The 23927-nt window shown below is 46.4% G+C and overlaps 1 protein-coding gene across 1 annotated transcript; it reads right to left on the minus strand.

Moving 5' to 3' along the window:
* Positions 1-871: 871 nt before the first annotated feature.
* Positions 872-8129, minus strand: LOC149329566 (uncharacterized). The gene is made up of 2 exons (XM_089562297.1): positions 7818-8129; positions 872-2066 (listed from the first exon to the last, which is right to left on the minus strand). The coding sequence occupies exons 1-2, from the start codon at positions 8103-8105 to the stop codon at positions 1002-1004; spliced, it is 1353 nt and encodes a 450-aa protein (XP_089418423.1). The 5' UTR covers positions 8106-8129; the 3' UTR covers positions 872-1001.
* Between the last annotated feature and the right edge of the window lie 15798 nt (positions 8130-23927).

A 23927-nucleotide genomic window follows, 5' to 3' on the forward strand; every position in this document is an offset into this window, starting at 1 on the left:
CTTCCTAGAGCCTTGGTAAACTATGGTTTCTGTTTGGTTGCACGAACGCTGCATTTGGGAATATATTTGTTAGTAAGTTCGTTCATTTTATGAATAAACATCGACCACTTTTCGCGGATGGTTTGTTCCTGGAAAGAGCGCTGAAAAGTTAGGAAGTAAGCTTCCAACGCCCTGTTTAGAGCCTCATAGTTACCTTTGTTATAAAGGGTGATTGTTTTCCTGGAAGATTCTTTTATTGTTGGAGTGAAGGTAAAAGATGCGTGGATGACTTTGAGATCACTAATTTCCCGGAGATAAGTAATAGAGTTGAGGCATTCAGGGTGGCTCTATAGTATTAGGTTAAGAATGTTAGCGGTATCTCCGGCGATGCGTGTAGGCTGGGTTACTAATTGAGTAAGATTAAAATTTAAGCACACGTCCACAAACTCCTGTCATTCATGCTGTCTAAAAATAGGCTGATAAGGGTTGTTCCAATCTATGTCATGATAGCTAAAATCTCCAAAAAGGAGCACGTGTGCATTAGGGTGTTTTGTTGTAAGCTCGTCCAGAATGTTGTGCAGCTTTTGAGGGAATTCTGGGTTATTGTGGGGCTGGGGGGGGGGGCGGGGTACTCTGACATGAGCGTCGCAGTATTCTTTTGGAAAACATTATGAACACGGAGGCTTTTTTATACCCGGAAATATGGCATATGCAGCTATCGATGTGAAGCTGGGTATGAGCAGATGTGAATGCTTTCATTTCCAAACCAAATTTGCGAGTGGCAACGGAGATTATAAGATCTTAAAAGTAGTGTTAGGTAGGGAAAAACAGCAATGCCGTCAAATCCAAACCTTAATAAATTGCAGTTAAACTGCGTATTTATTTTCAACAAAAAGGTTAAACATTCCATTGCCCATGAGGCTTTCTTCGAATTTCAATTCTCAAGAAATTCTCACGAAGAAAAATTATTACTACCATGCACACGCGCCACTTCCTTGTCCCTGTGCCTTTAGAAGAGAAACTCAAGGCAGGAGCTCCCACTTGACTCGAAGCTTGTCGTCCTCAACAAAGCCGTCATTCAGGAGATCCGCAAAGACGAACGACGTCTTCAGGAGACAAACACCAAGGTTGCTTGAAGTCTCCGGCTTTTTGTAACACGTCAGAGAACGTGTTGTTTTATCCTCGACCTCCCGTTCGACGCCTTCCTTCGGGTGCACGACGCTCAGCTTGATTCTTTGCTCGAATGGCCACAGAACATCGTCGTCCAGGTCGCCTTTGTGCAGCGTTAAGCAAGCATGCACAGTAACGGAGTCGCCTGTTTTCCTGAAATCTAGGCCTGGTGATATGCAATAACCACGCAGGTACACCCTCTCGTTGTAATAGCAACTGGTGCCGTCCTTCAGCGCTTTCTCTTTGAGGGATTTCACACCTTTTACAAAAAACTCGCACCGCATTGCTTGCAGCTGAGCCAGTGTATGCACTTTTGTGAAGCACTCCAACGTCTTCTGACCACTCTCCCTCCCTTCTGTTCTGGCTTGCTCCAAGGTAGCTGTGATTTGGGAAATGCTTCCTGCAGTTGCCGTTGCCATATTACCCAACTGATCTGTCAGTGCTGTTTCTAATCGGTTTACCCCTGCAGAAAGATTGTTTACGGCGTCGCTGCGTGTGGTCAAATATTCTTTAATTTCCGCGTTCGACGCTAGGATTTGTTGTCTCAAGGCTTCTTTCAATGCGTTGATATCATGAGAAATTTCATTCAACCTGTCACCGTGCTTGCTATTATCAGCAGTTATTCTTTCGAGATGGCCCTTCATTTCATCCGCCTTCTTATCGAATGCTTGGCTGAAAGTAGCAAAAGACGCATTTCCATCCTTGGGGTCGCAGTTGCTTTGGGATTCCAAAGAGGCGTCAGTTAACGAGCCGCAAGTTCCCGATCTGAGGTGCGCGCACACTTCGCTGCAGAGGACGCTGTTCGAACACTTCGGGCAGCGAGTAGAATGGTGCACACATTCCCGGTGGATATGGTGGGCGATCATGGAAGCAGTTGTCACATGCTGGCAACCTTGTTCTGCATTCCAGCACTTGACCTGCAAGGCGAACAAGAGTATTTTCACTGAAATCCCTATTACCTCTCCAACGATGATTTTTTTTTCAATTTTTTGTTTTTTAAGTTAATTCCTGCGGTGAATTCACGTCACCACTTGGTTGAGCATAGGGACAGTAGGATGCTATACAGGTTTGTTCTTCAAAATCTACAACTTTATACCTGAACACATGAAGTGCAAAGACACTGTTCTATTTTCACTTCTGCACTAACCTCACTCTGACTCAAAGTAGTGTAATACGTGAACTAAATTAGTGTTATATCTATACCTTCGTGTACCCGCTGTCACGAATTTAGTTCTCCCCATGCGCCCTCATTTTGGACCGTCTGCCTACGGATAGACGTACATTGCAGTAAGCAGCAGCACAGAACGACACTAAACAGCACCTATGTTTATTTGTGCGCATGCCGCATTATGGCCGCGTTCATACAAGGTAGGATCATAGGATATCGTGCTCTCCAGTTAATCTGGGTAACAAATGTTGGATTGGTGGTAGACGGAGACGACAACATAGTAACGCAGCTGCACCTCTTGAAACTGCAGTCAGAGAAACGCAACGTCGAAATTCCTAACGCGTGAAGGCATGACTGATTGTAGTTAATTCTATATAAACCTGCCACCATACTGGATCACCAGACGTCAGTTCATGATGAAGAGTAAACCATGAAAAACAAGGGTTTGTACGCTAGTGTTCCGAAAAATAAACTTTGACATTCACTACGCATGCTAAATGCACTACATGCTGGTCACAGAATACGACACATGAAAAAGGAAAAGAAGTGATTTTCATCCTTTGAAGCAATAAAGAATGTTAACTATTTGAGCAACCCGGCGTTCGATTAGAGTTCTAAATCTTATGCAAAAATATCGCGGCTAGTTGTGTTCAGCTCATCTACCTTCGCTTAGGACCAAAACAAATACCACTATTGGGAAATTGTTCAGCTGCAATGGCAGTTGCTATTCAAATGACCAAAACCGTGCTTGCGACAGCAGCGGCGACATGCTTAGGCAGTCGCTTTCATTTCTTACCAAAAAGGACACACTCTGCTGCACACAGTACCGTATTGCAGTGGACCACGACTGCAAAAAGATGAAAAAAACTGAAGCCTCTCATCTTCGCGAAAAAGCAGAAATAGAGGTCTTTCCTTTGAGTCATGAGCGCACCAGACTGACAGAGCTTGTTGCCCACGGTCTATTTTGCCTCATCTAGCATTAAAATTGTTCAGATTAGCGAGCTGTGGCTGTCAATTAAGGTCCAGCTCGGCACACTACATCCAAGCAGCATAATCAATCGGTCCAATGTTGGAAATGAATGCTTTAGTTTTGGTCCGTTGTAGGACCGACCTTTGTCAATTATATTCGGGCCCATTAGCTGTGCTGCTTCGGTGCCTGTGGAACCTCCGCGGATAAGAATGTTTATTAACAATCGCTTTTTTCTCTCGTTAGGCGCAATACAAAATTCCATGACATACGATAAAACACTACGCATGACAATCACCTTTAACTGCTAAATATTTTTTTTTCGCACAGTCTTGACTACTCACACATCCGGAGAGCCAGAAAGAATGCGAGAGTATTAAGGGGGAACTCGGCCCATATTCAAGAGTGACTTCATCAATGCAGAAATACGTGTCCTTTTCTTAAAGCTTCGAGACATCTGAGTCGTCTGTGCGGCTCCATAGTGCGGCTTCTTCTGTGTATCCTGCATATCCAGCATTTAAAAAAGATAACAGGTAGCACATATTGATATGTAAAGCTAAGACAAGCATTCTGTTTGGCGCTGTCAGCGTTTATAAAATCTCTGCCTCTCCCGTAACCGAGAGTAGAGTAAGCATGAAATGTTTACGGGCCTAATGTCATCTCGGTGGACACCCGAACCGCACCGTACAGGAAGGGAGGAACGCCACCACCCGTTCAGCGCGATGCCTTGCCATTTGAACGCAAGGTTTTTTGAGGAAAGGAAATGGCGCAGTAATTCTCTGCCATCTCGGTGGACACCCGAACCACACCGTAATGGAAGGGAGGAACGCCACCGCCCGTTCGGCGCGATGCCTTACCCTTTGAACGCAGCGCTTCTCCCCCGGGCCCCTGTGCGCCTGCGCGGCTTTGCTTCGATTCGCGAAGCCCCTAAGAGATAACGTATGACAACGAAGTCTATAGTGGCATTTATGTGCTTTTTGCACGCGTTATTAGAAATCGGAAATTATAATTCCGTGCATTATCAAACGCACAGCGTCTGATATCTTGATAAACATCGAGAAGGCACTGGCAGCAGTTATTTTTACTGACTCCTTTGGAGACCAACCAGCGCTTGCATGCCGGTCGCGTAGGAGGGCTTACAGAGTCTCGTTAAATCTCGCTAAGTCTCGTACGGTGCCCGAATGTTCTCGTTTCAGAGCCCGGATGACTGGAATTCAGTGCCCGGATGACTGGATTTCAGTGCCCGGATGACTGGATTTCAGTACCCGGATGACTGGATTTCAGTGCCCGGATGAGTGGATTTCAGTGCCCGGATGATGGCTCTCGGTCTCGGCGTGACGTCACCACACTGCCGACAACGGGGGCTAAAAGCATTTCATGCTTAATATCAGGGAAATAAGAGCATCATTTATACACACATTTCCATAGGACCATGCAAGGTCAGAGAGCCATTGTTAACGGTATCGGCCACTGTCTCACAGTCCGTTCATCAGCGTCTTATCAGCTGTTGCTTTAGGCAGCCTCATCTTCACGGCTCTTCACACATGTACCCATAACCCCCGCCACTACTACTGTCGGCGTCATCGGACAGTAAAAGTATACAAGACTCCGAATGATTATCATCATCATCAGCCTAACAGCGCCCACTGCAGGGCAAAGACCTCTCCCATGTCTCTCCAATTAACCCCTGTCCTTTGCAAGCTGCGGCCGCTGCATCAACTTAAACTTCTCTTATTAACCACCATTAATTTGGAAGTCATCAACCCTCAAACGAGGGTCAATGACATCCTAGTCGAAATCAAGAGGAAAGAATGGGCTTAGGCAAGGCATGTAATCCAATGCAAGATACCCGCTGGTCCTTAAGGATAACGGAGTGGATTCCAACAGAAAGCAAGCGTAGCAGGGGGCGGCAGAAAGTTAGGTTGGCGGATGAGATTAAGAATGCTTATCACCGCTGGCTTATTGCATGATGTGGCAAGATTTCTTTTCTTCGAAACATGAAGTCGGCCCTCGCTTCTCTTCTGCCTCGATGGAGGTTGGGATCCATGTTTTTTGGTATTGGCGCTACCTTGAGGGTCTTGCGAAGCTCGTCGGGGATCGTTGCCGTCCTCGTCATTTCTCGCATCTGCTCGCGGTATCCGAGCCTCTGCAGGAGCGCTCTTCCAGTTGTTGTCTGCAACAGCCTGAGTTTTTGCGACTCAAGCTGCGCCTCTCGTAGCTCCTCAAAGGTGTTATGTAATCCCAGGGCCATGAGTTTTTCGGTTGACGTGTTGCGCGGAAGTCGGAGCGCTGTCTTATACGCTTTGCGTAGCAGGGCATCCGCTTGTTGTATTTCGTTTTTGTTGAGGCACTGGTAGGGTAGGCTGTACGTGATTCTACTAACTACAAGGCTTCTGACTAGTTTGAGTGTGTCCTCTTCACGCATGCCATGTCGCCTGTTGGTGATGCGGGTGATCATGCGTGAGACTTGTGATCTTGCGTGAGAACATACGCTCCTCAAGCCACGACCGTGTATGCAGACGCGTCTTGGAGAGGAGGAGACACCAAAATCGCTGTGGCGGCGGTGGTCGATTCGTCTTTACGCGAAATGACCAGCGCGTCTCTCCGAGGCTGCACAGCTGCAGAGTCCGAGGAAGTAGCCGTTGCTCTAGCGGTGGCGGAGGGCTATAGAACCGGGCGGTCGCTAACAATACTCACCGACTCTCAAACAGCCTGCCGAAATTACATGAATGGCAGGATAGGTCGTCACGCGCTCCGTATACTCCTCGCAGCGAGCGACAGAATTAAAAACCAGGAAGAACAAAGCGACAAGATCCCACACAAAATTGTGTGGGTACCGGGGCACACGGGGGTGGCAGGGAACCAAGAGGCCGACAGGATAGCTCGAGGATACATTACTTTCCGAGCATCCGATGAGCCCGCGGAACTCGCGCCAGCACCCAGGGATTACTCGGCCATACTACAAAACTACAGAGGCAGAAGATTGCGGTATCCCCCACCGCACAAATCTCTCAGCAGAGAGGAAGCTGTCATTTGGAGACAATTACAAACAGGCTCTTTCCCAAACCTACATATACTAAACAAAATGCACCCTACCATATACGCGGACAAATGTCCCTGGTGCGACGAAAAACCTACACTATACCACATCACATGGGCCTGCCAAAACATAGACGTGGTCCCCAAAATACAAAACCCGAGTGCGGAGCAGTGGGAGACTCTGCTGTCCAGCGACCGCTGTGAAGACCAAGAAGGTCTGGTACAGCGAGCTCAACGGGCGGCAGTGGCCAGCGGAGCCCTGGACTGAGGGCAACCGACCACTGATTAGAGGCGGACGACTTCGACAGAGAAGACTCCTGGGGGTAAAATCAAGGAGAAAACGTCTCTGAAGATGCTCCCAAACCGCAGGAAAAAGGACTAGAGTAAAATAAAGTTTTTCCTTCCTTCCTTCCTTCTTCGAAACATGCGTTCCTCACAAATAACAAAGACCATAAAAAAGACCAACGCACTGAACGAGAAACAGAGCTTGCAGGAATAATAAAAAGTAGGCAAAGTTGGTAAACAGGGCAAAAAAATGGATTGTTTCGCGTGGAAATGAAAACAAAGGATTAACTTGGGGCATAACTATCCCTAATTAAAGACCACGACGACTTTCTTCGTGGCGAAGATTTCCAGACGCTTTCTTGCTTCCGGTTGTATTAAGGTTACGACATACTTAAATCATTCCGAGGTATACGCGTTTGAATGATCCCGCAAACCATCCTGTCGTAAACTGGTTTCTATTCATTGCACGGTTATTTAATGACGTTGGCATCGTTAGTTAAGGCTGATACTCAGGCAATTCAAAGCGCAGTACACGGCCGAAGAAAATAACAGACGAAGCAACGGGCTGCAATGGTATACCGCAATATAGCGTTCTAATACAACCGAGTGCAACTTTTTCTTAAGCAGTCAGAGCGAGTGGTTCCGTCTGTCCACTTCTTGTTCCGCGTGTTGCATTTTGATTTCTTTTGTAGAAGGCTTTTTTCCGGAACAAATGAAGGTTATCGACAGCTCCAGACAAAAAGTGGCTGTGGCGCAACTCACCTCAGCCAGCATAAACTGAGCGAGAGTTCCTAAGCATGGTTATACACTGTCCAGCTGTGGTTCACCTGTATTTTTTCAGGACTTCAGCGAGCGCAAACCACGTGCCACAAGTGCAAGATCAAGCGTCCAGAGCGGCGGTCGGGGCAGCGGTGGACGTGACCGCCAAGCTCAAGAGCGAGTCAGGTGACTCTCACGTGCGGCCACAGGCGAGAATGAGCGGCAGAGCAGCGGCCTGCGCCGCGGTGGACGTGACTGCCAAGCGCGCAGCTATGGCGACGATGAAGAAGAAGATCGAGGCCCCGGCCGCTCGCGATTTTCGACATGCGGCGCGCCTCCCATTAGAGGTCAAATCAAAGACCCAGTTGAGCTTCAGGCTAAGGGGGAAAGGAGTATAGTTTTTAGCTTTAAAAGAAAAGGAGGAGGGGAGGCGGAAGTTGAGTGACTAACCTCTCGCCTCAGCAGCTGATCTAGAGGAAAGTCCCTCCACTCGACGTCGTCTTCGTCGTGCCACTCGTGGCCGTCCAGCGGACAGACGTGCATCTCTTCCTGGGCGCATTGCTCGTAGCACGAGTCGCACAGCACGTGCATGCAGGACAGCAACGCGGTCCTCTTGCGCACCAGCCCGCAGGCACTGCACACCCTGTTCGTCGGAATGGTCTTCACGAAATTCAGAGGTCTCCAGTCGAGGTCCGGGCTGAAGCCGACCAGGGTATATTGGGTAGCGGCAGGAGGCATCACTCTTCGCGTGCGCTCGCTGCCCCGCCGCCTGAAAAACTGCATTTTTCCGCCCTCTCCGTGCGGGCTCTTATCTATTTCGTTTGGTCGTCAGGGCGACTATCAGAGCGGCATGCATCCACTGCCTCTCGCGAAAAGTATTACCTGCTGCTTCTGTTTGGCTGTCGTTATCTCTTCGGCTGCATTTACAACCTCTCCAATACGTAGCTTTAACTCAGGCGGCTCTCTTTCTGAAGGGATCAAGCGAATAATACATTTCTGTTCTCTGCCTAATGGCAGAAATGAAATTTTGCAACACGTTAAAAAAGGAGAATACTCTATGTGAATTGCTGCAGGCGCTGAGTGGTCATGGCGTTGTAACACTCAATAGTAATATTTCACGGTTACAACTTTGCCGCCGAGGTGCGCGCGTTCGAGATTAGCGGTTTGCATCCCGTCCGTGCCGGAGTTTCGACGCCAGCGGAAGCTCAAACTTTCCTTGCAAAACTACCCCGGTTTGCGTTGAAAAACTAGTGTTAGGAACAGTTTCTTATAGTGCCCTTCACCAACCAACGACTCAGAAACCGACAGCCTTGGTTTAGGAGTAACACTTGTCGGGCGGCTAGTTGGTGCGTATTTCCAGAAAAGGGTTGTAGCGCCTTTTCCATCTAACTTAGTGTGTGTTTCTTTTCGGCGCTACGACGCTTTTCTTGGTTTAGGACCTAGCGCCTGATAAATCCTCTTGGATTTATTTCATTCTTCTTTAACCAAGACGTTTCTGAGAAAGCTGTGCAGCTTTATTTTGTTGCCGTATGGCTTCGCTTGGCTGGACGTCAGTGAATAATTACTCCAATTTTTCAAATCTACTTCGCCTTCGGGTATTCCCCCACACATTTCACAAAATCCTTCAGGCATTCTGCTGGTATTTAAAGAAAGTTACCCATGAACTTTGTTTGTTCCTTGGGAAACTGTTTGTTCCTTGTGAAACTGTTAAAGACTCCAAGCCCTCCAATTACTTGCAGCCAGGCCTGCGGCAATTTTTCATTCCCTTCCGGCACTATTAGTGTCCAACATGATTCGCCATTGTTCGTTGGTCGCCCTTTTTTAGATATGAATGTCAATTTTATTTTCGCTCACTGTTTTTACTTGGCAGATGGCGTTTTCATACGCCATCTGACTCATCAAAGTTACCTTTTATGTTCTTTCGCAGCTGATAGTAGCCCGACTGACGCACTTTTGCTCTTTTTTGTGTGACCTATAAACAATTCTTGTCTGACAATAAACCCTAGTTGTTAGTTCAATGTATTTGTTGCCGTGTCACGTCCTTGTCTATGGCGCTTTTTTCTTCACTTGACGTTGAAATTGGCTGTACACGAATCAGTGAAAAAATAAATAACACAATGGTACCTTACTTTTCATTACCTGTTTAGCTTAGGGTGGAAACTGGAGGAAATAAAGGCCGTGTTTTGAAGCACCACAGCCGCTTAATATAACACCATTGCCCACAGCAATATGCTTACTGACCTCATAGTCAGCCTCGGCAAATGTTTCCTTGTTTGCGGTCTGGTATGGATGACACACGGACAAGTTCAGATGTCTAGTTACCCAAACTTGACCAAATGAAACGATGAATGTGGGGAAAAAGACCATGTGCTTAGGATATTACGCTACATCTTTTTCTTGCTAGTAAGGCAATTTTTTCAAGTTAAACCCAAGTATATAAGAACAAAAGTGTATAGTGAATGCAGTTGTAGAAAAAATTGCCGAGGCGGATAAGTTCCGGAATACTGCGCAGCCTAAGCATTAAAAACAAAGTGCTCAAAAAGATGCCAGAACAAGGAAATGGCTTTCGATCAACGCTTTGTGCAAGTGCGACTCATGGAAGCACTTCCCACATAATCCGAAGGTTGTCCTCCAATACGAAGCCTTATTTCTGTAGAGCGCTAATATTAATTAACGGATGAAGGAAATTCATTCCTGTGTTACTGAAGTTTTTAGGTTTTTGCATGGCGTCCCAATGAATGCTGGCTTGACTTCAACGACACATGGCATCTTTTATTGTGGGTGTATTATGCCCACCCGTATCTTGAGCGGGAATGGCCACAGAACAGCGTCGTCATTGTGACCCTTCCTAATCAAGAGCGCAACCGTCATGTGCACACAAACGCCATTCTTTACGAACTTTAGCCCAGGTGACATGCAGTAGCCACACAGGTATACCTGTTCGCTCCAGTAGACCGAAGAGGCGCATTTCAGCGCATCTGTTTCGAGCGATTTGATTCCTTTTGAAGGAGGTTTGAAGGAGGTTTTTTTTACTCCATATGTATGGAGTTTTTTATTTACTCCCTTATATAAGGGAGTTATTAAGGAGTGAAAAGGGAGTAAATTTTTTACTGCCTTATAGAAATGGATCCCGAAAATGGCGCGATATTTATAGTTTATATATCCTCATTCAGGCTCATTCTTACAGTGACAGCGGTGGAAACGGGCAGTAGCTCTGCGGGCCGCCGGCAACCCAACTAGGGAAACTGCGCTGCCCTAATGTAACTCCGCGTCCCGCATTCTTTTCGCTGTCTGCAAGCCCAGCGGCGGCGTAGGCGGCAGGAGTCGTCTGCTTGTCGTCTCCCTTTGCTTTACGAGCTCGTTTGGTTGGCCGTGTTAGTAGTTAAAGGGCTGTAACATTATAATCAACAGTTCCAAACTGAGAAGGAGTCGCTGGGCAGTTTTCACGGTCATGCACCACGCTGTATTTGACTAAAAAGAAGAGCAGAAAAGTTGAAAACATCCCTGATGGTAGTTTGGAATGGCAGTGTTTGCTTCCATATTCACTTCATTAAGGCTTAGCTTTTCAATATGACTGAGGAAAAATGTAGCCTCATGAGCTCAATCAAGAGCTCAGGGTTGACACTATGTTCTATCACAGTTCCACGTTCATGAACCACATAATCTGCTGCAATACACTCCGAGGACCACACTGAAAAAAGCCTGTGAGAATTAGGCCAAAGCGAAGGCTGTAACGGGGTGGCGACACAAACAAAGGAAAGTTAGGTATGGTTAGAGCACTGGAAGCTTCAAAGGAGCAATTCAATTATGTACCGTACTGTAGCGGAAAACGGCGACAAGCCGATATCTTGTACCGCGGCAGGCGTTCATAAAGGAACAGAAGTGAGCAGAGATCCAGCGACGATGGTAACAAAGCGGTCTTCACTCACCGCCATTATCAGACGACTGACCAGAAGCAGACGAGGCGCTAGATGGCGTGGCGGATTGCACAAAATGGTGTTTTTTTTACTCCATTTCGGCACTGGTGGAGTATTTGGCGCAATTAACTCCCTTTCTAGACTGGAGTAAATTCTGGTAAATCCTCATTTAAACTCCATTATTCCCTCATGGAAGTAAAATGGAGGGCAGTCCACCTTTTTACTCCCCACTCATCGAGTAAATGTTTTCACAAATGGAGTAAAATGGGTGGCCGCCACCATTTTTACTCCCTTTTGCGTATATTTTTGTTTACAGTGCATGTACTATGCGATGTCAGTGCTAAAGAACCCCAGTTGGTAGAAATTTCCGGAGCTCTAAACTACGGCGTCCCTCACAGTCGCTTTGGGACGTTAAAACCCCATAAACCAAACCCATAAATCAAGCACACAAACCAAACGCGCGCACGCGCGCGCGCACGCACAAGCACACGCACACACAGTGGCCAGAATGGAAGGAGTCTTGTTTTATCCGAGTATCACTGCTTCTCGTTTCGCCCGCCGTTCAGAGTTCATATATATGGGCAAACACTGCTACGAAGAAACAGTCTCCGAGGCAAGTTAAGAGGAGTAAATGCCGTCAGGCCTTCAACATATCCCCAGATAACACATATAAAAATAAATCAAGTAATGTTGTGTATGCGTGCTGAATGGCTCTCCGGGCCTCTGCTGTCCTTCAGACTCCAATCGCAGTAGAACCTGGAACATCACGCTGAGCTTGTCGTCTTGCACGTAGCCATCTCTGATTAGGTCATCAAGACTGAGTGAGGCATTACTACCAAACGACTCTTCGTTGCTTAACACCTTCGGCCTTGCACAAGGACCAAGAGATGTACGTGTGCTTTCTTTGAGCTCGCGTTCTAAACATCCTCTGGGATGAAGAACGTGCAGTTTGATTGTTTGACTGAATGGCCACTGAACAACATCGTCCATCTCTCCTTTGTGCAGACGGAAATATGCACGCAGCATAACTCTTCCATCTTCCTTTTTGAGGTAGACTCCAGGGGACATGCAATATCCGCGTAGATATGCTCTGTCACCTTCGTACACACTCAAGCCAGGTTGAAGAGCTTTCTCTCGCTGTAAGCTCACATCAGTCACGAGAAACTCGCACATCAATACAGGCTGTCCTGTCTTCCTTAGTTTTTTTTTCCCATGTCAACTCTCTTTTTACCTTCTTTCATTTCTTCCTTAGACTCTTCGATGCTACGTGCAATCTAGGCAACCTTCTCAAAGTTCGCTCTCATTGCCTTCACCACCTCATCTTCCTTTTTTTGTAGTCTATCCATGGGGCCTAAAATCCGTGGCATAATATCCCCAATTGCAATCAAACGCTCTTTCGTTTCCTCCTTGAATGCAGCTAATTCATACACGCACCTTCTCTGCCAGTCACGAGGTTCTCACATTTGGTTGTCTGCCTCTTGGATCACTGTTTTCTGTACGTTTGTTTTGTTTTGGTTTGGTTTATGGGGTTTAACGTCCCAAAGCGACTAAGGCTATGAGAGACGCCGTAGTGGAGGGCTCCGGTAATTTCGACCACCTGGGGTTCTTTAACGTGCACTGACATCGCACAGTACAGGGGCCTCTAGAATATCTCCTCCAAAGAAATTCAACCGCCGCGGCCGGGATCGAACCCGCGTCTTTCGGGTCAGCAGGCGAGAACCATAACCACTGAGCCACCGCGGCGGCTTCTTTTCTGTACGTTGTCAGTGCCTTGCCTCAATTCTTCTCTCAGTGCTTGTTGGCAGTTGTTTACCCCGTGAACAATTTCGCTGAGTCGATCACTATTCGCGCCCCTTGCACTTAGCAGCCGCTCCAGGAGGGCTTTTATTTCATAGGCGTGCCGTTCTAGTGAATTTCTAAAGGACGATGTAAGCGCCGCTTGCCCCCTGCAGCTGCCCTCCTGACATTCGGATGCAGCAAGCGTCACTGTAGAGCAGCACGCTGATCTTAAGTGCTCACAGATGTCGCGGCAAAGGACGGTGGCCGAACACTTCTTGCAAAAAGTCCAATGGTATCCGAATTCATGGTGGAAGTGTTGGACGATTTGTAGTGCTGGCCTCACAGCCTCGCAGTTTCCGTCTTCAATCCAGCACTTGACCTGGACAGGCAAAACACGAAGCTTTTACAAAACCGTCTTTATAACTACTCGAGGAAACGTGAAAGCTGCGCTGTCAATTTTGTGAATAGAGATGTCTACAGCGGGAGACGGTCAGAAAATCACCGGTTTAAGTGTCATATAAATGAGCAAAACATAAATCTGCAGTGAAGCTCGACCGACATTCTTACCCACCACACACACTTCTTCCTGCAAGAAAAAAAAAATTTATTTATTCGGAATACTGCCAACCCCGAAGGGGTCATTACAGGAGCGGATTGAAAGATGAAGAAAATAAAAGAAAACAAGTGCACATGAGGAAAAAGGGTCAACAATGCGTATAACAAAGCACTGCCTTTTTCAGAGAGCACAAGCATTTGTCTCTATATTCGCTGCGCGGTAATACATGTTGCAAAGCTTTCCATTCGCGTACGGACTGCAGGAAATAAGAATACCAGAGTTTCGGAATATAAGAATATCTATTTTTTTTGTAGCTGGTCTTCAGGGCCACTATAACACCAGCAACCGTTTCCTCTTGTGGAACGTATCGCCCGCTGCGCCCGTTTGGCTTTCATTATCTCTTGAGCTGCATTCACAACCTCTTCTATGCGTAGCTGTATGTCAGGTGGCCTTCTTTTCGAAGCGATCAAGCGAATAATAAATTTCCGTTCACCGCCTAATGGTCGAAATAACAATTTCTCAATACATTACAAAATAAGGAAGTAGGTGTGATTCGCTGCAGGCGCCGAGTGGCTGTGGCGTTTTTAACGCTGAATAGTAACGTTGCCGCCGAGGGGCGCGGGTTCGAGATTCACGGTTTGCATCCCGTCCGTGCCGGTGTTTCGATGCCAGCGAAAGACAAACTTTCCGTGCAGAACTGCCCCAATATATGTTGAAATACCACTGGTATGATCGGATTGCTACAGTGCTCTCCACCAAGGCATGACTCAAAAACCTACGGTCTTGGTTTAGAACATTAGACCAATAAATCCTCCCGGCATTCCCCTGGTATTTCAAAAAAAAATGAAAGGTTGCACGCAGCCAGTCTTTACCGGGTGAAATTGATGTCAAAATCAAATTCTTCCGGGGCAAGCTGAGATACAGCGTTGTCAGTGTGGAGAGCTAAATATTTCAGGTGAGAAATTTGTGTATTTTGTCACTGACACGTTATAATTTCTTGGGACCCCTCCGCGGTGGCTCAGTGGTTACGGCGCTCGGCTGTTGGCCCGAAAGACGCGGGTTCGATCCCGGCCACCGCGGCTGAATTTCGATGGAGGAGAAATTCGGAAACGGCATACTTTGGTGATCCTACTAAAGATATAAAATACAGCGAATTCAAGCAGGCAAATAGATAAACTTGAGCGCTTTTTGTTTTAGTCGAAAAGTAATGTTGAAGTTTAATCCACCTCTGCTCCGTACACGGTCTTCACTGCAACGCACGCCTGAGGCAAGGGGCAGCGAAACATGCAGCCTACTCTACGGTGTTACAAGTGCATGCTTCTAACGTTCCAGTCTTCGAAGTACTTACACCTCTGAATTTTTGTTCAGCACAAAAGTTCAGTACATACAATGAACCTGTTGAAGGCTGTTTTGTTCTTTTTTTAACTTTCTCGTGGCACTCAAAGGCTTCGTATTTCTCTCCGCTTGTGTAAATAAAAAAGGCAAGTATGAGTCCTATTTCACCTTAGTGCGGCCTCTGAATAAAATTGCTTGATTGCGATCGTTTCACACTTCCAACGGCGTCATTCAATTCACTTGAAGTGGCCTATAAAATATAATTCCCATTAAAACACTGAAAACATTTTATGTCACGAGAACATCACGTATCTTAATTATGCTTATATTTCTGATAAATATAACTGGGAACTTTGCAGATTCAGTTAATTCCTGTTTGGTGGTTTATGAACTTCACTACGTCTTTATCCGCCGAGGTGGAGAGTGGTTGATTAACACCACTTGCGGTTGCCCGCTACTAAGCCAGATGACCCGGGTTCGAACCTGGCCGCGGCAGTCGCGTTTCGATGGAGGCCGTGTGCTGTGCGATATCAGTGCACCTTAATGGACCCCAAGTGGTCGAAATTATTCCCGACACCTCCACTACCGCATCTCTTTCTTTCTTCTTTCACTCCCACCTTCCTCCCTTGCCTTACGGCGTAGTTCGGGTGTCCACCCAGGTATGTGAGACAGTTACTGCGTCATTTCCTTTCCTCCGAAAAAACCAACAAAAAGTAACCCGGAGCCCCTCACTGTGGCCTCCCTCATAGCCACTGTGTTCCTTGGGGACGTTAAATCCTCACAATCCACATTTCGCAAAGTACTTCTTTCTGAATTCACAACGACACAAGATGAGTATTAAACAGTGGAAAATGGAAACTAATGACTTCACTGAAATGTGCGCAATATTCCTTGGCGGAATAAAATATATCAGCACTGGTTGCAACGTCCCTTCCGTATTATGCAAGCCGTTTGATTGCATTGTCCTCGGCACTGAACTCTAAAACTGCAACACTCCGCATGGGTTTAAAGGGCGATGGCACCCAACAAAGAATTTCAATAAGGAAAGGTGTCAGGCAGGGAGACAAGATCTCTCCAACGCTATTCATCGCCTGTTTACAGCAGTTATTCAGGGGCCTGAAATGGGAACAGTTGTGGACAAGAGTTAGTGGAGGATACCTAAGTAATCTGCGACTCGCTGATGACATTACCTTGCTAAGTCACTCGGCACATGAACTGCAAAGCATTATAAATGAGTTAGACAGGCTGAGCAGAACGATAGGGCTAAAAGTTAACAAGCAGAAAACCAAAGTATTATTCAACAGTCTAGCAAGAGAACAGCAGTTCGCAATTGGTGGCGAGGTTCTGGAAGTAGTAATACAATATGTCTATTTAGGGCACGTAGTGACAGCTGATCTGGATCATGAGGGGGGAAATACTAGAAGAATAAGAATTTGGTGGCGCGTTTATCGCAGGTTCTCTCAGATCATGAATGGCAGTTTACCAATAGGACTCAATAGAAAAGTACACAGCAGCTGTAACATAGCGTTACTCACCCACGGGGAGAAACGTGGAGGCTAACAAAGAAAGGTTCAGCTTAAGTTCAGAACAACGCAGCGAGCTATGGAATTAAAAATGATAAGTTTGACGATGGTGACTGGTGTATGTATCAGTGGTGTGACTGGTACATGTATCAAAATTAATAAACAATGCAAGGTAGCAGACATAAGGAAGTTTAATATGAAGAAAATCGAGCATGCTATGGAGAACGGAGGTAGCGTAAAAGCAGTGAAGCGTAAACTAAACATAGGTCAAAACCAGATGTATGTGCAAAGAGACAAAGAGGGCAATGTCATTGGAAATATGGATAAGATAGCTAAAGCAGCCGAAGTGTTCCACAAAAATCTATTCAGTATCCAATGTAACAGAACGTCCGTGAGACAGGCATTAGTGCACAGTAATGGGACACCCCCGATAACAAAAGAGTAAGTAAAGAAAGGCTTAGAAGCAATATAAAGAGGGAATGTAGGCGGTCAGGATCAGCAGCAGCAGATCTCTAGAAGGAACCAGCGGAGATTGTGTTTGAAAAGCTTGCCACCCTATACACAACAATGCATTACCACCTCGAGCACCAGAAGCTAGGAAGAACGCAAACATTATCATAATTCATTAGAAACGAGACGTCAAGGACTCGAAAAATTAGACCTATCAGCATACTGTCCGTTGCCGACAAGGTACTTCCTATGGTAACCGCAAAAAAGAATCCAGACAACCTCGGACTTAATTAAATAAACCAAATTGTCAGGCAGGCTTGCGTAAAGGGTATTCAATAATAGGCCATGTTTACACTATTAATCAGACGATAGAGAAATGCTCAAAATTAGCCAACCCCTATACATATCCTTCGGTGATTACGAGAAAGCATTTTACTCAGCGGAAGGCACAGCAATCACGCAGGCATTGCGCAATCAGGGTGTTTAAGACTCTTGTGTCAAAATAGTGAAAGATATCTATAACAACTACAGAGTTACAAGAATCCTTATAAAGTCAGCAATTAAATTTGATTAAGGAAGTGTGTCAGGCAGGGAAACCCAATCTCGCCAATGCTATTCACCGCTTGCTTTCAGGAGGTGTCCCGAGGCCTGCATTAAGGATAACGGTTAATCGAGAATATCCTAAGTAAATGCCTATTCGCTGATGACATTCCCTTCCGAACTTAGGAGGTGAGCTGCTAAGCATGATCAATCAGTTAAACAGGCACAGCAGAATGGTAGGCCTTAAAATTAAAATGCAGAAAACTAAAGTGATGATAAACAGTCTCGCAAGGGAATACCAGTTTACAATTGGTTAACGAATGACAAAGGAATATGTCTACTTAGGTCAGGTAGTGGCCGCTAATCCGGATCATGAGAGAGAAATAGCTAGAAGAAGTGGCTAGAGCGCACATGGCACGCTCTCAGACCACGAATGGCAGTCTATCAATATCCCTCAAGAGAAAAGTACACAACTGCTGTATCTGGCCGGTACTCCCCTGTGGGGCAGAAACGTGGAGGCTAACGAAAAGGGTTGGGCTTAAGTTCAGGACAACGCAGCCAGCTGTGGAAAGAAAACTGATAGGATGTAACGTTAAGAGACCGAAGGCAGGCAAAATGGATGAGGGAACAAGCGTGAGTTAATGGCATCCAAGTCGAAATCGACCAGAAGAATTGGGCTTGGGCAGAGGATGTAATGCGAACCAGGCGAGCGCAGCTCGGGGCGGCAGAAAGTTAGCTCGGTGTATGAGATTATGAAATCTGCAAGGATACAGTGTACGCAGCTGAAAAAGACGGGGTTAATTGCAAAGACATGGAAGAGGCTTTTGCCCTGCAGTGGGCGTTGTCAGGCTGATTGTAATGATGCTGATGGTAATATTAAAGCTCGACTTCTTTGCGTGGATGCCTCTGCCGCATTCATAGACGCGTCCGCTCCCCTGAGCATGGGACACAGGATCAACATTTCATTCTCACATTGACCGCCGCCAGTGGCTCAGTGGTTATAGCTCTCGGCTGCTGACCCGAAAGAGACGGGTTCGATCCCGGCCACGGCGGTTGAATTTCGATGCAGGCGAAATTCTAGAGGCCCGTGTACTGTGCCATGTCAGTGCACGTTAAAGAACCCCGGGTGGTCGTAATTTCCGGAGCCCTCCACTACGGCGTCTCTCATAGCCTTAGTCGCTTTGGGACGTTAAACCCCATAAACCAAACCAAACCAAGCATGTCTCATTGCGTCTTCGCCGGGATCCGCTTTTGCCACTCGCCGTTGGCAATGAATCACTGTGTCACCATCATTCCGCGTCTCTTTCGGCTGCTGCGATGGTGTAAAGTGCTCCCATCGCTCGAGCGAGCATAAGCAGGACCGGCTGCGAACGTCAAACAGCGCCTCAGCGGCCCCCGTGACTCAGATAAGCGCGCCACGGGGAAGAAAGCGCCAAGGCATGCTTGATAGCGAAGAAAAGAACAGGCACGCACAAAGCGTGTTTCAGACGCAATTTCCGCAAGCCTCGACAACATGCTTGGAGGCAGCAGATGGAGCTGTAATGCATTTTTGCGCCGCTCCGCCACGCGCTGGAGATTCCGCAAACTTTTGCTGCTGACAGTACATAGGCGGAGCAATGGAAGCTCTCGGCCGCGATCATGCGAAAAGCTGCGACATTGCAGTGATAAGCACAACACCTGGACAGCGCACACCGCCCGACACAAAGAAGATCCATTTTGATGAACGTGTGCGAGGAGACAGCGGAAGACAATACCTGTGTTTCACTGATGAGGTGTGCCACAAAACATCAAACATCTGCAACGTCACACCGGTTGAATAGTTTCCGAAGTAATTCCCAGACAATATTCAGAAACTTCGACGTGATTTCAAGGGAGAGGGCGCTACACCAGCTTTCCCAGTACCTCACGCATTTTTATTGGGTATGAAACTCGACTTGCGGCAATGCAAATTTTTACACGGCTCCTGTCCCATGGTTAAGGCAGGCTAAAATTATACTAAAGAACAGTCACTGAGTGAAAGAAGCCTCGTTTTCTTTAGAATTTAACTAAATACCTCTATGCTTGCACCGTGGAGGTCCGCACTCGTCTTCCTAAGACATTTGCTCACAATTTGACCACGGCTCCTTTGCAAAATGTGATTTGATTTGTCGGGGTTTATCGTCCCAAAGTGACTCAGGCCACGAGAGACGCCGTAGTTCCCTGAAAGACACCGAAAATTTCGACCACCTGTGATTCTTCACCGAACACTGAGATCCCATAATCCATGGGCGTCTAGAATTTCATCTCCATCCAAATTCAACCGCTGCGGGCGGGATCAAATCCGCGTCTTTCGGGTCAGCTGCAGAGTGCTATATCCACTGAGCCAACACGGCGGCCATACAGAAGCAGCGGCACGCAAAACCTTACGCATACACAGCTCATTTCAACCACCGTGTATTGTGTTAAAGCTAAGTGGCGGCCAGAACTTAGGACTTTCCAAGGGAATGCTGCTGGCGGAGTTTTCTTTCCACCTTATCCGCTTTTGTAACCGGACTGGGGCCTTGCCCTCACTTGATGAGAGTATTGGCTGTCGGCAGGTCGAAAGCGCACTTGTATAAAATGATTTGATTTGGCCTATACGAGAGTAGACATGACACAAGGGTAGTTTTCCCTTCAGTTAACACATTTCACTTCACTTCACTTTATTACCTTAAAGACCCTCGTTAGAGGGTATTACATAAGGGGTGGGGCACACAGAAAATAAAAACAAAATAAGTAACCGATAAGTTGAGTTATATAAATATAAGATTCCCACTCAGCAAGTGCCCGCGTGATTCTTTCCAGGAACAAAGATTGGCATGTGATAGCAGCAAGTTCTTCGGTAACGCCGTTCCAGTCGTTCGTAGCCCGGGGGAAGAATCAAGAAGAAAATGTAGTGGTGCGGGCGCGAGGTCGTGACACTTGCCGCTGATGACCGGTGCAGAGGGAGATGCGTGGTGGTGGTGCGCAGAAGTAGGCTTCCTATCGTAGCTCAGAGTAAAAAAACTTGTGAAACAAACATAAACTAGCAACGTAGCGGCGATGAGCAAGGGCAGGTGGGCTGGACTGTGATTTGAGGGATGATATGCTGATATCAAAGGAATACGATGAATGAATGAATCTAGTTGCTCGGTTTTGAACTGCTTCAATTGAATTACAGAGATATGCTTGCCTTGGAGACCAGAGGGAGATGCGTATTCTAATTTTGATCGGACTAATGATTTGTATGCGAGGAGCTTGACATGCTGAGGTGCAGATCGTAGGTGACGCTTTAAGAATTCTAGTGTTCTGTTAGCGGATGATACGATGTTTGAAATATGCGTATTCCATGTAAGATCCTGACAAAGATGAACACCAAGGTATTTGTATGATTCGACAAGATCGAGACGAACGTTAGATATGCTGTATTGGAACAGAAGAGGGTAACGGCGGCGATGGAACGACATATATTCGCATTTACTTATGTTAAGTGTCATTAGCCATTCACTTCACCAGTCTTCCACGTGAGTTCAATTATTTTCAAGGGATTGTTGGTCGAAGGTGTTACTGACTGTTCTGTAAATAACACAATCGTCAGCAAACATTCGAATATGGCAATCTAATTTCTCAGGTAGGTCGTTAATATAAATTAGAAACAAGAGTGGCCCAAGGACGGATCCTTTTGGGCACGCCTGAGGAGACTGGTAGGAGGTTAGACATTTGTTTACTGACAATGACTGATTGGAAGCGGAGAGTTAAGAATTCTTTTATCCATGCTAGTATGTCGGGATGCATGTTTAGGCGAGAGAGTTTCAGAAATAAGCGGTTATGAGTTACCTTGTCAAATGTCTTAGCGAAGTCTAGAAAAATTGCGTCAGTTTGGAGGTTAGCATCAAGCTTGGCATGCAAGTCATCAACGAAAAGTGCTAGCTGACTTTCACAAAAGTATCCTTTGCGAAATCCGTGCTGCGATGAGTGAAAAAAATTATTTAAATCCAGAAAATGCTTCATTAAAGAGTAAATGACGTGTTCCATGAGTTTACATGGTATGCTGGTGAGTGACATGCGTCGATAATTAAGTGGTGAATCTTTGTTACCCGACTTGTGGACCGGAACGACCTTCCTCACATTCAAGTCATGGGGTATGACACCTGTAGAAAGAGACTGTGAGAACATCAGGCATACAAATTTGGCAGACGTGTGGTTAATGTTTTTTAGTACCTTGGTGTTGATTTCGTCAAAGCCGGCAGATGATGTCAGTTTTAGTTTATCTATAAGACATGATATCCCGGCTCCAGAGAAAGTAACGGCTTCCATTACTCTTCTTTGGTCATTTGCTGTCATGAGAGGGGGCGGTTCCTGTTCATGAGTGAATACAGAATTAAATATGTTAGCACACTCGACGTCGGAAACAGCACGCCCGAAATCATCAGTCAGGGTAGTAGTGCGTATAGATGGCGGGTTTAAACGCTGCCAGTATTTAGTCGGGTTATCCTTAAGTACGTAGGGTAGGTCAGTATAATAAAATGAGCGTTTAGCATTCTTTACTGCGGCCAGGTATGTCTTTTCGGCAGTGTAATATTTTTCCCATGCGCAGTCATTTCCAGTCTGTTTAGCACTGCGGAACAAACATTTCTTTTTGTTTTCCAAACTTCCAAGAGCCTTAGTAAACCAGAGTTTGTTTGGTTGCGTGGAAGCTGCATTTGCGAATATATTTGTTAGTAAGTTCGTTCATTTTATGAACAAACATCGACCAATTTTCGTGGATGGTTTGTTCCTAGAAAGAGCGCTTAAAAGTTGGGAAGTAAGCTTCCAACGCCCTGTTTACAGCCTCATAGTTACCTTTGTTATAAAGGGTGATTGCTTTTCTGGAAGAAGAGGTACTCAAGGCAGGAGCTCCCACTTGACCCGAAGCTTTTCGTCCTCAACAAAGCCGCGTTTCCGGAGATCCGCGAGGACAAACGACGTCGTCGTGAAGTAAACACCACGGTTGCTCGAAGTTTCGGGCTTTTGGCAAAACTTCCTAGAACGTATTGTTTTATCCTCGACCTCACGTTCGGCGCCACCCTCCGGGTGCACGAAGTTCAGCTTGATCCTTTGTTCGAATGACCACAGAACAACGTCGTCCAGGTCGCCCTTGTGCAGCTGCAAACAAATATGCACACTAACCGAGTCACCTAATTTCTTGAAGTATAGGCCGGGTGACATGCAATAACCACGCAGGTACACCCTCTCGTTGTAATACCAAGCAGTGCCTCCGTTCAGCGCTTTCCCTGCGAGGGATTTCACACCCTGTAGAAAAAACTCGCACCGATTTGCTTGCAGCTGAGCGAGTGTGTGCACTTTTGTGATGCACTCCAACGTCTTCTGACCATTCTCCCTCCCTTCTGTTCTGGCTTGATCCAGGGCAGCTGTGAATTGAGAAATGCTTCCTGCAGTTTCCGTTGTGATATTACCCAACTGATCTGTCAGTGCTCTTTCTAGTCGGTTTACCGCTGCGGAAATATTGTTTACGGTGTCGCTGCGTGTGGTAAAATATTCTTTAATCTCCGCGTTCGACGCTAGGATTTCTTGTCTTAAGGCTTCTTTTGATGCGTTGATATCATGAGAAATTTCATTCAACCTGTCACCGTGCGTGCTATTATCAGCAGTGATTCTTTCGAGATAGCCCTTCATTTCATCCGCCTGCTTTAGAAATGCTTCCCAGAAAGTAGCAAAGGACACATTTCCATCCTTGGGGTCGCAATTGGTTTGGGATTCCAAAGAGGCGTCAGTCAACGAGCCGCAAGTTCCCGATCTGAGATGCGCGCACACTTCGCTGCAGAGGACGCTGTTCGAACACTTCGTGCAGCGAGTAGAATGGTGCACACATTCCCGCAGGAAATGGTGGGTGATCATGGAAGCAGTTGTCATATGCTGGCAACCTTGTTCTGCATTCCAGCACTTGACCTGCAAGGCGAACAAGAGTATTTTCATTGAAATCACTATTACGTCTCCAACTATTGATATCTTAATTTATTTTTAAGGTAATTCCTGCTGTGATTTCACGTCAGCTCTTGGTTGGGCGCAGGGGCAGCAGGATCTAGCAGCTTTGCTCTTCAAAATCTACAATTTTGTAGCTGCAACACAGGAATGGCAAAGACACGGTTGCGCTTTCACTTCTACGCGTCCACTCACTCCGACTCCTAGTAGTGTAAATCATGAACTAAATTATAGTGTTATATTTACACACTCCTGTCCCCTATATCACGATTTTAGTCCTCCCTATGCGCCCTGATTTAGCTCCTTCTGCCTGGCGACTGACGTACATAGCAGTAAGTAGCAGTAGCGAACAACAGTAGACACCATCTATTTCTATTTGCGCGCATGCTGCATATATGGCAGCGTTGAGAGAAGGCTTGGCTTTTTACGATATCGTTGTGAGCTTCGAATAAGAAGAGAAAAAAATTTTGGACTAGGACGA

Source organism: Amblyomma mixtum, chromosome 9 (assembly GCF_055824585.1).
Source record: "Amblyomma mixtum isolate Tamu chromosome 9, ASM5582458v1, whole genome shotgun sequence".
Taxonomy (NCBI): Eukaryota; Metazoa; Arthropoda; class Arachnida; order Ixodida; family Ixodidae; genus Amblyomma; species Amblyomma mixtum.

Bases quoted from the DNA above. Each gene is read 5' to 3' on its own strand.
- LOC149329566 (XM_089562297.1), bottom strand. From the start codon at position 8,105: ATGCCTCCTGCCGCTACCCAATATACCCTGGTCGGCTTCAGCCCGGAC. The intron at 2,067-7,817 runs GTTAGTCACTCA...TTCGCCTTGCAG, and splicing joins ATCAGCTGCTGAGGCGAGAG to GTCAAGTGCTGGAATGCAGA.